Source organism: Scophthalmus maximus, chromosome 15 (assembly GCF_022379125.1).
Source record: "Scophthalmus maximus strain ysfricsl-2021 chromosome 15, ASM2237912v1, whole genome shotgun sequence".
Taxonomy (NCBI): domain Eukaryota; kingdom Metazoa; phylum Chordata; class Actinopteri; order Pleuronectiformes; family Scophthalmidae; genus Scophthalmus; species Scophthalmus maximus.
Window position 1 is genome coordinate 9,890,554 of NC_061529.1, and position 16,212 is coordinate 9,906,765.

The 16,212-nt window shown below is 40.0% G+C and overlaps 1 protein-coding gene across 2 annotated transcripts; it reads left to right on the top strand.

Moving 5' to 3' along the window:
• Positions 1 to 443: 443 nt before the first annotated feature.
• Positions 444 to 16,200, top strand: LOC118286241 (gamma-aminobutyric acid receptor subunit rho-1). 2 transcript variants are annotated; one of them, XM_035610533.2, is made up of 10 exons: positions 444 to 2,598; positions 7,313 to 7,363; positions 7,480 to 7,586; positions 8,555 to 8,622; positions 9,135 to 9,358; positions 10,084 to 10,166; positions 10,752 to 10,892; positions 11,371 to 11,523; positions 12,476 to 12,672; positions 14,178 to 16,200. In XM_035610533.2, exons 1-10 carry the CDS (start codon positions 2,492 to 2,494, stop codon positions 14,478 to 14,480), a joined length of 1,434 nt encoding a protein of 477 aa, XP_035466426.1. In that variant the 5' UTR covers positions 444 to 2,491; the 3' UTR covers positions 14,481 to 16,200. The 2 variants fall into 2 exon arrangements, with proteins under 2 accessions (XP_035466426.1, XP_035466427.1); XM_035610534.2 differs by lacking the exon at positions 7,313 to 7,363.
• Positions 16,201 to 16,212: the final 12 nt, after the last annotated feature.

A 16,212-nucleotide genomic window follows, 5' to 3' on the forward strand; every position in this document is an offset into this window, starting at 1 on the left:
TGTTTAGCCCGGGAACAGCGAGCGCCCGTTTACCGGACAAATAAAAATAAATTAATAAACAAATGAAAAAAACACGACAAAGGGCAGACTTTCATTGGCTTACAACAGGGTTGTAAGTAGATGACATGTGTCCACATAGAAACACAGTGGATGATGAATTAGCAAATATTTTTTTTACATACATTACTCAATCCTTTTTTAAAAAAAGGTTTAAATTAGAAAAATGCTATAAAAACCCAATACATATGTATTTTTCTTAATATCTTTGTGTAATATAGTTATTATATATTAAGTATATTTCACGTATATGTGTCGTTTTTTATTTACTTGTATATGCTAAGCATTACGGTGAAAATATAGTGTAAATATATTTTAATATTTTATTTTGAAAACCGGATACTGCTAACCCTATATGTCAGCTCGCACTTGGCACTTTACCAAACAGGCTAGAACATGACTGTCATATTTGACATTCGGGAGTTTTCGCGGATGTTATCTTCATTAGCTCCGCGTCTAAACCTCGATCTGCCCCGGTGTTAGGATATGTTGGAGAGCTCATTGGGGAAAATGTTTCACAAACCATTTGATCAAACCAAAAATCACAAAAAATGACGATGCAGTGCAGATAGCAAGGCAGTGAATGTCTGCCCAGTGCGCATGTCACTATAGGCGTTGTCAGGGACGACCCATTTCAATCTCCAATAACTATTTTTGTTTTTCGACAAAGGAATGTCAAACCACTGCTATTATACAGAAGGACAGCCATTTTGTATTTCACATCTTAAAAGGTTGACCCTGTCAATGTTGTCAGTGATCAGTTTGCTTTAATGTGCATAGTTCAAGGTTTTCTTTTTGTACTGATGTATCAACCAATGGAAATTCATTTTAAATATAGGACAACCAATCCAAAACCAAAACTGTTCCACAAAGTAACAGCTGTGGAAGTTGTGAGTGGATGTCCCAAACACATGGGAGGTGGTTTGATGTCATTAAATTCATTAATGAGTGAGCTATTGAAAAAGAAAAACTTGAAATATGCATACTAAAGCAAAATGCTCTTGGCTGACTGGGCGTGGGCAGACATTCAATGCCTTGCGCTCTCCACTGCATCGTCATATTTGGTAATTTTACCGAATGTATGAAAATGACTTCACCCCGGTTAGAAACCGGGGGGCTTGGCAGGTGTTTGCTGTGCTAAGAGAAGTGATGAGCACCCGATTGTTTTGTTGCCCGTGTTGGTTTTTGCAGTCAGTAGCTTTTACATTTGCTCCCTCCTATAAAAAGATTGATGTATAAATCACGAAACACAAACCGCGTCGAAACATTACGTACACCAATTTTCAGATTGACGTCCATGGATCTAACCCAAATTCATGATCTTATAATCCAACTGTTCAGCTTGCTAGAAAAAAAACAAACACGTAGCTTAGATGAAGGTGACGTAAGTGCTGACACGTTTTTTTTTGTTTTTGCGATTGGCTCATTCCGACGGACAAGCACGCCTTTACAGACACATTTGGTGCAGCCGTAGTGTGTTGCTTAATTTAAAAAACACACCCAGACACCCATTATTTGTTTGTTTGTTTTTGAAAGGAGACCGATGAGATCAGACTGCTAATTGCTGTGTTTTTAAAATATTTTTTCTATCCATCATCTCACAAAAGAGATGTTGGAAAAAAGATTTAAAAAATCATTTGGGTTATTTGATATATTAATTAATAATATGTATTATATTATCTTTTCAACCTGTGAAATCATTTTCTGAGCATCCAAAAACATTACTCAAATCGGACTCCCCTGAGAAGAAGCAGTGAAAAGCACCACTGCAGGGAAATAACTCTAAGTTACTGTTCATATTTATATTAAGAAATTATGTTCCTGCCAAACTGAAATTCTGCACCAGCGAGCAGAAATGCACCATTGTAGTTTTTTTTGGGGGGTTTATTTTGTTGAGTGTCAAAACACATTTCAAATGCCAGACATAAGACTGCAGCATCAGGAGCTGAGTTGCCTCTCACATCAGACACAGAGCTTCCTCTCCGCCTGTGTGGGAGTGTGTATCTCTAGACCGGTGACCTTACAAATGAGCATGCTGCATCATTGTGAGAATTGGTGTTTCTGGGCGGTGCAAAGTAGAGTAGAGCACACCACACCAGAGTGCAGGATATCTGAACACAGCAGCGCACAGAGAGGCAGACCCATCCGCCGCTGGAGGGATCAAATCTGTACCATCTGACGCTCAAGGATTTATCGGTTTAGTCAAAATTGCTTTCCCCACTGTGGAGATTAAGCACCGTAGGATGTTTTCCACTCAGGCCGTAGAATAGCCCTGTGTAGCTGCTGCTGCTGCTGCTGCTGCTGTGTTTCTCCCCTCTCTCATCAGCTCCGGTGCTGGGGAAGGGAATGTCTCAGGAAGGTGGAGTGCTCCAAACCCCGGAGGGGAGTAGATTCTGAGTGGCAGGAGAGGTCCGACCTCTGGGGAATGTGAACCATGCAGGTGGATGCTGTTCTTGTGCTCTTCTGTGTCTGGCTCGTGGGTGCAGCTGGAAGGACGGCCCAGTCCCCGGGTCACAAGCTGGAGACCCACAAACAAAGCAGGTAATTTCAAATAGGTCGGAAATGTGTCAAAGGCAAACACCTTGATATTGTCTCAACAGGATGTATCGCAGCTTTAAATGATGCCTCCCGTGCAACACCTGCAAGCATTTCTACATGTCAAAGCTCTTTTCCTGATAATAGCATTATCATATAATAATATCATTTTCTTATGGATATCTTTTTTTTTTTTTTGTAGGTTTAGACGATGTTGTGCTGTGTTTTCCTGTGTCACCTGTGTTGCTCCCTCCCCTGTGAAAACTGAGTTGTTCAGACAGCAGATTGGAGAGCAGAAAGAGAGATAGGGAGCGGGAGACCTAAATCCCCACATCTATTTATGTACCGCTGGTGAATACTGTGTTCTTCCAGTTAATGACTGTTTCCCCCAAAGGCAGCAGTTGTAGTCGATGTCATTTTCAGGTGATTATTTAGGCTAATTGCTGCCTCGTTAATGCGTCCGTTGGATTAGATGTTTTAGTCGGGACGGAACTCGACCTGGGAATCATTAAAGCATCCTCGGTTCTTCTCGACTGAACGGGCTTGAATGTTAGAGGTGAATTAAATAGAAAGGATTGCATTTGTTTTCATATTAGAATGTAAATGTTTTAGGACTGCGCCTAAACGCAAGGAGCAGTGTATGGAGAGGAAACCTGACGTGGTGAACCTGTGGTGGAACAAACGTGACATTTACACCATGAGACAAACTATTAGTATCTGGGTCATATTTTGACCCACATTTAAAACGCTTAAAAAAGTAATACTGATAATAAAAGGAATCAATATTTTAATGATTTGGTTCTTTTTGTGGCTAGAATAAAAGTGCTTTGTTAGATTTCAGTTCTGTATAGCAATTGTGGGATCACTTAAATAAATTTGTAAAAATGCAACGCTGAATGATATGGTAAAAACTTTCAAATGGAATTATTCAGAATTATCAGAATATTAAGTGTACAAAGTAAGGCTTAAATTATATTTCTTGATTGCGTTTATTATAAGTTCAACATAAGTTTAGAAAATGATAGTAAAGGGTAAAAAAAAGAAGATGTCCCTCAGTTCCCTAAGCCAACTTGTCCTAATATTCTAATTGATGAACAAAATATTTGCAGGTTACTCTTCTGTTCAACTAATCAACTAATTGATAAAGTGACTGATCCCGCTTGCATGATGCAGTATGTGGGCGTGCAGCCTGACTATCAAGTAATGAAAGGAATAATTCTTTAACATTTCAAAATAAGCAATAATTAGCTTATATTTACACACAGATAACACTTTATGCGATTGATCTTTTGTGTAGAAATTGTGGCATCGATCAAATACATGGTTATTAACACACACAAAAAAGTTAGAATAAATTCTGATTGTGGAGTATGATAATTATAATTCATCAGAATCATAATAAATACAAAATAACTTTAAAATCTTTGTATGGCTTTCCTCAAGTGCATATCAGATATGAAAGCTGAGAAATTACACACCAGGGCTGCAACTAATGATTGATTTCCTTTCCGCTGCTGATAAAAATTGATTAACCATTTTGTTGATTAATTAACAAATCATTTGGTTCATTATTTGTCAGAAATTTGTGAAAAATTCCCATCACACCTTCCTATGGTCCAAGTTTCCCCAAGTTTCTTTTCAAATTGCACGTTTTAACCAAACCAACAGTCCAAAACTACCAAATATTCAAGTTACAATCACATAAGACCAAGAAAAGCAGGAAGTCATCCCATTGAAAAAAATAAAACTTGGTACAGTTTTAATGGCTTGAATAAAACCAGTGTATTTTCTGAATAAGAATGTAAATATTGTAATTGAATAATCAACAGAAGGTTTTAGATCAAAGTCCAGTGTCACTGTAAAATGTTTAGATGGCTTTGAATACCTGCTGAAAGCAACACTTGACTCAGAAAAATCCAACTTAACACCGTCTTGTACGAATGTAGCATACAGCCCCCCCCCCCAAGTGAGAAAACTGTCTTTGCATTAATCTCTGGGGAAGATAAGATTTTCCCAAGCAGGCAAAGTACAGCGCTGTACGCCTCATAATACTATCAGTGTTTAATTATTTGCATCTACTTAATATATTCAACAAACCCTGTCAAACTATAATCCCCCTGCCTTTAGATACAGCGTCACTTTTCGCGCTATAATAGCTGTTATTTATAGATCAGAGGCGACGACACAGCAGCAGCCTGCTCACTATAAGGATTCTCATCCATTTGACTTAAATAAATGTGTTTGACACGACATACCTGGAGCTGCATACATTATTATCATACATTATTGAAAAACTGTCAGGATGCATGACAGGCTAAGTCTGATCTCACTGAAGGGACGTGTGGTAAACAGTGCAGGATTAAAGCTGCCTTTTTAAATTGAAACAATCCATGAAATTGCAGTCATCTCAAGTGATCATCTCAGCCCTGGGGCGATTAAGATGATCATTACGTGTAAGAGGAGCACAAACGTAATCATCTGTGGAAAATCTGCAAAAGACAGTTCAGCACAAGTGACTCAAAGCCGTCATTAAATGCCAGTGTCAAATCTATTCTTCACTCTTCCCCCCCTCATCTAGTTAAAAGTCCTGTCACATCACTCCTCGCGCTGCTGACACACAGTCTGTGAATACAAATCAAATATGAATCTCTGATTCTTCTCCTAGCAGAAGGGAAAATGTCATGTGCTCGTGCAGAAGTGAAACTCTCCTCATCGCTCCCCTCCTCCTCCCACTCCTGCCTGGACTGTGAAATTGCGAAAGCGGCTGGATGTTGCCAGCGTGGGCTTTGGGAGTTTTCACTATATGACTGAGAATTTTTTCCCCCTCACCGCCTTGAGGAGGAAGAGCGAAGCGAAGGATTTGTGTAGGACAGCGTGGTCCCACACACAAAACATCTGAGGAAAAGACCCTCGTGAGGTTTCAAAGATAATTTGGGAGTTGTCGCTGGATGATTCTTGCGACTGAGAAAACAACACATTTTGCTTAGCTATGGATGTTTTCTCTTCCCACCAAACACCAGCAAAATCTGGTTGGTCCGTCATGGCCTTAATTTTTTAGCATTAAAATCCTAATTGAAAATTGGGAAGCGTTTAGTCCGTCTGATTTGGTTCATTTTATCGCCCACTTAATTGCTTTTTTTGCTGGGCGGGTTCTGTCTTAGTTATTCTTTTTGAGAGGGTACGTCCACTTCAATATCCAAAACATACAAAAGGAAATATAAAATAAAAACACTGCAGTACATAATAATATTAATAACGAGCTAGCTACATATTAAGTCAGACAGTTATGCCCAGACTCTGACGACTAGAATCAACATTCATGTAACATATCTTTTTTTGTCTTAACTGAAAAGACAAAAAAAAATTCATTTACTATTCTCCCCTGACGGTTTGCTGAAGTTGAAGTACATCAATTTTGATTAACATCTAAGTAGTTTGTTAACCCGAAGGCAGCAGCTTAATCCAAGCATAAGAATAAAGTGGAAATTATCTGTTTATTACTGAATATTTATTCATTAGCTAATGCTCTTAGTGCTAAAGAAAGTAACTAGTCTAGCTAAGCAGAGAAGCAGCAAGTGTCTCGTGGAATCTCAAAGTACTTTAAAATGATCTTTTAAAATGTATTTAATTGTAATGCATTTATTGTTGATTTAAAGTGATTCCAAACGAACGGACAACGGGAAGCAGAAAGAACACTTTTTTCTCAAGCCAGTCATCTTTGGTGGTAGCTTGAAAATGGAGACATTACATCCAACCCACCTGTTACATTATACCCAGTGAGCCGGCAAAACGCCCCCTTTTCCCGACTTTCGTAGCATACGTTTAGGCCAGAGTGACCTCTGCAGCCAAAACGACCTCTGGCCCATGAACCCCGCCGCAGCCCCTGCAACGAGGCATGCATGACGTGCCGGCTGCTGCGGAAAGAGCCAGGCGTCAGGCCACGCAGAGCGGAGCGGTGTGCAGACGGGCAGTCTGCTGCGTGGCGTCGTCGAGCAGAGAGGGGATTGGAGAGGCATTTCTGCCAAGAGGATTATGAACCAGCTGCTGGACGCTGGACGCAGGCGACTAGCACCTGAGGAAACCTGCTTCTTGCAGTCAGATTTTTGCTCTGGTTGTGTTTCCACCCTGTTTTTTCTTCATCTCTCCTTCTTTGGCCCCGTCTATCACATGCTCTACTCTATTAATTCATTTGAGGGTTTTGGGAATTTATCGTTTCTCTCGCTCGCTCTTCCTCTCTGTGTCTTTCTATCTGCTCACGGCCCAAAAAATGGTGCCTGAAAGTGTGCAGAGGCACCTCTCAGGGAAGAGTGAAAACAGTGAAGAGCTGCCTTCAGAGTGGATGTGATGTGGAAATGCTCTCTTGTGCGCGATGTAAGCAAAGAGAAGAAGCATCAAAACAAACCCCCCCCCCAAAAAGGCAAAGATGTAGTTGCTATTCCAAGCTAAAAAACGTTCATCATTATCTATTTCAAAAGGGCAACTGAATTTTCAGGAGATTCACTGATCGGAGAACCGGTGTCTCAACTCTAGTCCTTTCACATACCACATGAATCAAGAAGTTTGTAAAGACATTCCCCCCTCATAAATATATTGCAATGCAGAGGTAAAACTGAAGAAAACTGTGAAATCTCAGCTTTCTGTGCAATGTTCTTCTGTTGCCATATGTGACAGATGTTCTTATTTATTTATTCATTCGTTTATTACTGCTCTTAATTAATAGGTCGCGAAGAGAGACCAGAATGGAGGGGGGTAGCGGTCACAAATCTGGAAGGTACATTTCAATACACGTAATACGAGTCACTTCCTAATTATAGTGGACACTGAAAACGATGTATTACATATCCATGAGGGTTCGTCCTGACGGCGTCTTTCTGCTTTGTCTCACAGCCCGATTTACAAACGAAGTCCAGACATGACCAAATCTCTCGTGACGAAATCGGAGCAGCTCCTGAGAATAGACGACCATGATTTCACCATGAGACCAGCGTTTGGAGGTGAGAAGAATCCGATTGAAGTGTTTTAAATGAAATTGTCTTTCTTTCATTAACAAAACTGCAACTCGCAAAAAGCTGCACAAATGATTGCAGGAAGAGGCTGCGTGGTCAGTCCTCGAGTGCAGCGACATGAGATCTGCGCAGCCGTCATTGGTTTGGGCCAAACTGACCTATAAGCATTAAGCTCTTGGAAACCGTAATGACACCATTCCATGCAAGCTGTGCTGGAGTCTCAAATTGCAGCTCAATTCTTTACATCACGAGTGTGTTAATGCACATCTTTTGCATCGCTGTTTATTAGAGGGATTTGATGTCAGCTTTTTGAACTGAAGGATTATGTAGCCCTAAAGACACACGGGCTCCTGGTTTTACTTGAATGTCGTAATGGAATGTGTGTGTGTGTGTGTGTGTATATGCTGTGTTTGTCTTTGGATTTGTCTTTTGGGGCAAATAACCACACACCAAAGAGCTTTACTTAACAAACAAAAATGTGAGTTTTCACTGTCATTCAGTGGGCAGAGATGTGCTGGGTTTTTTTTCAGACCACGTCTACTTTCAATCAAACGACAATCTGCAGCTGAAAACAGACCAAGTGACGCATTGCAGAATATGTTTGCTGTGTCTAGGAGTGGAAAAGAGAGCTGGATTGCATTTCATCCATTATTGTGACCTAATTGTATTTGTGTACTATCGGAGGAGGATGATGCAGAGCAGGAGGGCTGAAATAGGTCAAAAGTAGAATCACAGCCAGACTGACGCAGTTGTGGCGCAATCTGTTGTTCTATATTTGTGTGATTCACTGTTGTTTTTGGAAACAAGATTTCCACAACCAAAGGTTGACTCAGTCTCTGTCAAGGCCATATTTACTTTTTATTTTACCCACTGCCACATTCAGGAAAGCATTTTCAAATGGCTTCTATGGTGAAAAATACAATCCTGCGTCTGCTGACGTTATACAATTTTATTAGGTCCCCCAATTCCTGTTGGAGTAGATGTTCAGGTTGAAAGTCTGGATACCATCTCTGAAGTGGATATGGTAAGTACGAAAAATAAATACAATACATCAAATCTAAAGTACATATGCATGAAGCAGCCTTTTTAGGACACCTGACCCCTATATACTAAACTACCTTTCTACTGTATATCAAACTAGCAGCAACAACAACAGGAAAACATTGCTTACACACTAATCTATAATTTAATTTATATATGACTTATGATACATACGGTGGTGCAGTGGTTAGCACTGTAACCTCACAGTACTGCGATACGCTGGCGACCTATCCTGGGTGAACCCCCCCCCCCCCCCCCCCACGACCCTAAAAGGATGAAGCAGTGTAGATGATGGATGGATGGATATATATATATATATATATATATATATATATATATATATATATATATTATGAATATGTACTTTTACCAAAGTAGGATTTGGACTTCTGATGGAATGGAAAATATGAACATTGTTGTACTGGTATATTTGCGTTACAAAAAAATTGAAAAACATTTGAGTATTTCCTTCACCACTGTTTTACCTTCCTGCAGGACTTTACTATGACACTGTACCTGCGTCACTACTGGAAGGACGAGCGGTTGTCGTTCCAGAGCACCAACAACCAGAGCATGACCTTCGACAGTCGCCTGGTGAAGAAGATTTGGGTTCCTGACATGTTCTTCGTCCACTCTAAGCGCTCGTTCATCCACGACACCACCACCGATAATGTCATGCTGAGGGTATATCCTGATGGCAATGTCCTCTACAGTCTCAGGTAAACACGTAGTTCATATGAAGACACAGAAGACAAAGTTTTGGGGCAGTTTCCTCCTCTGTAATAATAATGGGAAACATTTAGCACTTTCACTTTGGGGAAAAAAAGAGAAGAAACAAAAAAACATGCCACATAAATAAAAGATCACATCACAGACATCAGCAGAGAAAAAGGTCGCCATGGATACACTGTGATGAATTTCACAGCAGGTGAAAGGTCCAGCAGTATTCTGTTGATCAACATTTGATAGTTGCAATCAGTGAAGCATAAAAATAAAAAATGTGAAAGCATTAATCAGAGGAGAAGGCCAGAATATTTGCATCTCTGATAAGTGCCAGTTCACTGCAGGGCGTCTTTACCCTTTATTTAATCAGCAAAGTACTTTATATTCACAAAGACAGCATGGCATTTGAACATTTGATTTAAAAAAAAAAGGCATACAAAGAGGGTGAAGATAAAATGACACTGCTGGGAGTTCACACAGGAAGGAAAGAAAAAGTAGCAGTCACACGTTAAACATACATATTTAAGTACTCAAAGAAATTAAATTATATATTATTAGTAGAGCCGATGTGAGCCTTTCACAGACATAAGATGTGATTTGATTCTTACATTTTAGTGAGAAAATAATTTATTTCCTAATTCAAGTTCTATATATTTGGTTAACTTTTTATTTATAGTTATTTAATACATTTTTCTTTGTGTCACTGGTGTTTTCCCTGTAGAGTCACTGTCACTGCCATGTGCAACATGGATCTGAGCCGCTTCCCTCTGGACACCCAAACCTGTTCGCTGGAGATTGAGAGTTGTGAGTGGATTTATCAAAATATTAACAAAAATGTCAGCCAGACATCTCTCTCTCTCTCTCTTTGACCATGCTGATTCACCCATTCATTCATCCATCTGTCCAACACTTTGCACCAGAGCAACACATATACTTTGATAACTAGCTCCCAGCTCCCAGCAACCATAAAATTGTGTATGATATTTATGATTCACAGGTAATACATAATAAAGTAGCTAAAAAAACAAATGTCTAGCTGCAACAAATATTTACATTTGTATCATTTATGTCATTTCAGCAATGACATTTACTGAACATATTTGAAAAACTATTATTTCCATTTTGGACACTTGAGTTTTCCTCTTTCATCTTCCTATAGCCAAACGGTCAAGTTTGCTCACCAAATATCTAAATATGAAAGTATTTATCTTTCATTTTGAGAACCCTTTCCTCTTGCACAAACTCCTCAGCTTCACCATTGGGGAGCCTTAAAAAATACTCACTAAATCATAGCGTGCTGTGAACATTCACACCCAGCATTGTTTGCACTGAATCTGTCCTGATTTGGTTCGTTGCAGACCAACTTACTTCCGCATATTTTCCCACCAGATGCATACACAGACGATGACCTCATGTTGTACTGGAAGAAAGGAAACGAATCCCTCAACACTGACGACAGAATATCTCTGTCCCAGTTCCTAATCCAGAAATTTCACACCACCACCAAGCTGGCTTTCTACAGCAGCACAGGTACTGCAATCCACCACAGCGGCATGTCTAACACGTACAGTAAACTGATTACGCAAATGGTCCAAATGTGTAAATCACGCATGTAAACACTACAACAACAACTTGCATGGAATTTCTCTTTCACTTTCAACTTTTCCAACTGAAAGACTGCGTTTTCCTCACACAAAATCAATATCCCTTCAATGTCACACCAAGAAGAATGGAATAATATTTAATCCTACTGTGAAACAAAATTAATCAAATGACCGCCAGCCACTTGCACGCTAATAAAAAACCCTCTGCGAAAGCCCTGCAGCCTTCTTCTGTACCACATGTCAATTTGCAGCTCACAAGAGCAACCTGAAGCATATAAAGGGATTTTGTGTCCTATCTGTCCCTGCCAGAATTGCTGGGGACCCCGGCTTCAAGTGTTTGCATGTGGAGCAGCGGCTCACATGTGACAACGTGTGTGTGTAACAGTGACATTTCCTCATCCTAGGCTGGTACAATCGCTTGTACATCCACTTCACCCTGCGGCGCCACATCTTCTTCTTCCTGCTGCAAACCTACTTCCCCGCTACTCTGATGGTCATGCTGTCCTGGGTGTCCTTCTGGATCGACCGCAGGGCTGTGCCCGCCAGGGTGCCGCTCGGTAGGAGAGACCCCACATCTCAGTGTGGACTGCAAAATAAAAAAACATAATGCCACTAAAGGATGATTTAGTTTGAGGAATGTAGGTTCACCCTGAAAGGGAGGGAAGCAAGGAAGCTGTAATATTTGTTGTATGTGTCCATGAGATGTGAGAAATGTGATTATTGATTTCCCATTCCAGGTTTTTTTTTCTTTTGAGCAGTTTTATAATACTGCAACTCCTCTAGCTTATAGGTTACGCGCCATAAGATAATCCTTCATTAGTTCCACTTCATGGAAGTTTTCTGTGTAACGGCAACATGAGGTATTATAATAATAAGAAACATCTAAGAAAGTAAACGTGCACACAGAAAATAGAAATGATATATTCAGTAATATATATTCAATAAGCATAATAATAAATGAATAAAGGATAAAACAATCTCACATGCTCTCAGCTCTGTAAAGCTGTATAATGCTGTCAACCACATGCTAAGCTCACAGTGTCATGCTACTATACGGTAACCACACTAATCTGTCTTTAGCGTGGTAGCATGTAGCATGTTAACACTTAGTACAGCTGAGACTGGCGTGAATGTCATTAGTTTAGTAGCTGTATCTGTATTGCATAATCTTGATCTTGGCATTTCAGGAAGTTTAGGATCACCATTAACATTTGCACCAAATTTGATTGCGTGGCTAACAACAAAAAATAGATTCAATAGCAGAAATACTATTTTGTGCTTTCCTTAAATATGATTTAAATTTAATATTAATGTCACGACCCCTCAGATTTTTCATTTTTCCTGTTCAAAGTGATCAATAAAATATGTGAATTAAACTATAAAAAAGTATAGAAAAAATATGCCTTAAAAATAATAATACTAGGCTCATATGTGCAGCTCTCCTTGTATTATTTAGCGGCCTAGTGATACAGTAAATAAAATCTCTGCTGGGTGTGTGCTCCCCTCCAGGCATCACCACAGTGCTGACCATGTCCACCATCATCACCGGGGTCAACGCCTCCATGCCTCGGGTCTCCTACATTAAGGCAGTGGACATTTACCTCTGGGTCAGTTTTGTCTTTGTCTTCCTGTCGGTGATAGAGTATGCGGCGGTCAACTACCTCTCCACCGTACAGGAGAGGAAAGAGAGGAAGCTCAGGGAGAGAGTAAGTGTGATACTATTAATTGTGGTTAACCATAAACTTCTGAAACGTTGATTACTAAATGATTCTCTGTCACAAATTACACTGGTTGCTCTTCATTGTTCCACTTGAGACCAGTGTAATGGATTATTACAATATGATTTGTTGCCAGGTGTGATTATAAGCTTTTTTGGTCTTAAAAGAATAAAATAGTTAAGCTTCAAGGTTTTGATTAGCTCATCAAGTAATGAGGCTGCATATCCGTTATCTGTTAATTTAAGATCTCAATGTGTGGCCAACATATTCCCATGTTATTTGCAATTTTGTAGTAAAGTTAAAATGTTGAAGCAAATGTTACTTTGATGTTTTGCATGAATGATTAATGAAAAGCAGTTGTAGATATTGAATTTGACCAGAGCCTCATAGATGTGGAGCCCTGCAGAATATATCAGTGCAGCTCTAATACTTAGTTTAAAAGTCAGATGCAAACACTTGAATAGATTCATATTTAACCTACAGCTTTCATGATTTTTAAACACATCATAGGCTCTTGTGAATTTACTGAATTTGGATAAAATTGTAGTCCATGCATCTTGTAAAAGTTGCAAATAAGAGAGGCTTTCTCATTTAATGCCAAAGCAAGTTGAAAGCGAAGAAACTCTGTCGTACAACCCAGACAAGGCTGACCTGATTTTACATAATGCATATTATATTATAAATATTTTACCCATTAAAATATTTCAAAATTGGCAGGAACATGAATAAGTAATTTTATGTGGATTTCCAAAACAAATAAATATTTCCATAAAATTGGCTCACTTAACGCTGCTTTAGGCGCTATGGCAAGTTATTTCTGGGACTCCAGCTTGTGTACTATATTGCCATTCTTCATCTGCCAAATGCTGGAACATATGGAGCCAAATTGCCCACGTACCCCAAGGAACATTTCCTGCACAAGCATCCTTCTATGAATGTTTCAATACAAAGTTACTTAATGGCCCTGAGTATGCAGAAAAATTATAAGCAGTCAACAAACTAATGTATTCATACGCCTGTTTCAGTTTGTTTTATGACTTTATAATAAGTAGCGTGGGCTGCACTGTGGTGTAGTGGTTAGCACCTTTGCTTCACAGCAAGAAGGTTCTGGGTTCGAATCCCAGGTCAACCAGGGCCTTTCTGTTTGGAGTTTGCATGTTCTCCCCGTGTATGCATGGGTTCTCTCCGTGTTCTCCGGCTTCCTCCCACAGTCCAAACACATGCAGAATGGGGTTAGGTTCATTGGAGACTCTAAATTGACCGTAGGTGTGAATGTGAGAGTGAATGGTTGTCCGTCTCTGTATGTGGCCCTGTGATAGGCTGGCGACCTGTCCAGGGTGTAACCCGCCTCTCGCCCAATGTTAGCTGGGATTGGCTCCAGCGACCCCCTTAAATGGATAAAGCGGTAGACGATGAATGAATGAATGAATGAATAAGTAGCGTCTATCTTTACCAGAACAACTGTCATTGGACTTTTTGTTTTTCCTCTCTAGCTGCCGTGTACCTGTGGTATAGGCAACCCAGATGAGATGATGATTGACCCCCAGATCACTGGGTATGGGTCTATGGATGTCAACACCACAGGGAATTATGGGATGCCAGAGAATGGAGGCCGCCAGGATCGAATCTTGGCCGAGGTGGCTCTGAACGACCCACAACTCGCAGGCCAAGTGAAGCCGTCCAGAGGCTACGTGAACATTTGGATAGACACCCACGCCATAGACAAGTACTCGAGGGTCGTCTTTCCTGGTGCCTACTTCCTCTTTAACATCATCTACTGGTCTATCTACTCCTAACACGGGATGCAGAAGTGCGACACCTGAAAGAGTCGTCCATGACGGGACTCCAGGAGCTCGGGCTCATTTGTACGAGAGCAGGGGAGACATCACTTTTCTGAAAAAGACTGCTCATAAGATCCATGGAGACCGCTGACAGACTGGTGATCATTGCCTTTTTGACCCAGCCACTTAAAACGGAGGTACTGACAAACAGGACAATCATTGTCGGTAGTTTTATCAATCCATCAAATCTATGTGGTTTCATGTTGTAACTATAGTGTTGTTGATGGAACGTTTTGATATTGTTGTTGCCTGAGGACTTACTGTGTGCACAGATGAACACAAACATGGACCTTGTGTAATTGTGCAGATTAACTCAGATGAAATAAATTCTGGATGCAGTGACTGAAAATGTGAAATGAAAAGAGATTTCTGACATTGCCCCCCCTTTCGCATATGAACTAGACTTGACAACCAATGACAAACTCATAATCTTCAAAGGGACAGTATGGCATTTTGGGGAATGATCTTTTTTTCCAGCTGGAAAGTTAGATTAAATTTCATTTCTCATATCTGTCTTCTAAATGTAAAGATACAGCCAACAACCAGCTAACTTAATTTAGCACAGAGACTGGAGACAGGACGGAACAGCTAGCCTTGCTCTAAATTTAAGCAGCCTACCAGCACCTCTAAAGCTCACAAGTTATTAAGTGATTTCTCTAAAGTGTTGAACCCAACCCTCCACAAGATTTCAAGGAAATTGGTTGAGTATAGTGTTTGCATAATCCTGCTACATAACGAGCGGTGATGAAAGTATGACCTCCTTGGCGGAGGTAATTAACTGTAAAGGTTAGCACTGTCGCCTCACAGCAAGATGGTTGGTTCTAATCCCGGATCAGACCGACCAACCACCTGGGACCTTTCTGTGTGGAGTTTGCATGTTCTCCCCATGTCCCGGTACTCCGGCTTCCTCCCACAGTCCAAAGACATGCAGATTGGGGTTAATTGTAGATGTGAATGGTTGTTTGTCTCTTTATGTTGGTCCCTGTGAGACTCGCGACCTTTTCCAGGGTGTACAGCGCCTCAATATACCCTTAAAAAAAGTATACAGCTGTATAGATGATAGATGGATGGATGGGTGCTGGTAGGCAGATTTTGTTACCAACCCCCTCGTCTAACTCATCATAAGAAAGTAGATGAGAGGCATTTTCCAAAATGTGGAACTATTCCTTTAAAAAGCTGACAATCAGATCTGTCGTATTCTTAAAGCTCAATTCTTCCTTTGCAGCATGTTAGTGTGATTCATGTTACATTATCTTGTGATCTTTGTATCAATGCAACTGTTTTGATGTGAAGCTTATTACTGCACTGCATTTCTGTAATTTGACAGTTTATAAAAAAAAAGGAAAAATATAGCAATCTATCTAAATCACAAGTGTAAAAATATATGTTTAGTGAATCACAAATATGGATAATGGTTTTAACTGGATTTTTAAAAATATACAACTGAAGCTCATCTCCTCTGTTGGGTGTTATGAGGCTTTGAGTTTCACTGTGACCCGTTAGTTGCTAGTTTTATCGTCTTTTTTCAGCTTAAAACAGCTTTACACTTGGTTGGGCATCTAGAACATCTTTTGGTGGTTTAACTGTTGAAAGAAGTTACGTGTGAGACAATGTTTAATAAATGTTTTGTTTTCTGAAAATTTTGCAATTATTTGAGCAGAGCTCAGGTGCTGAACAACAAAACCAC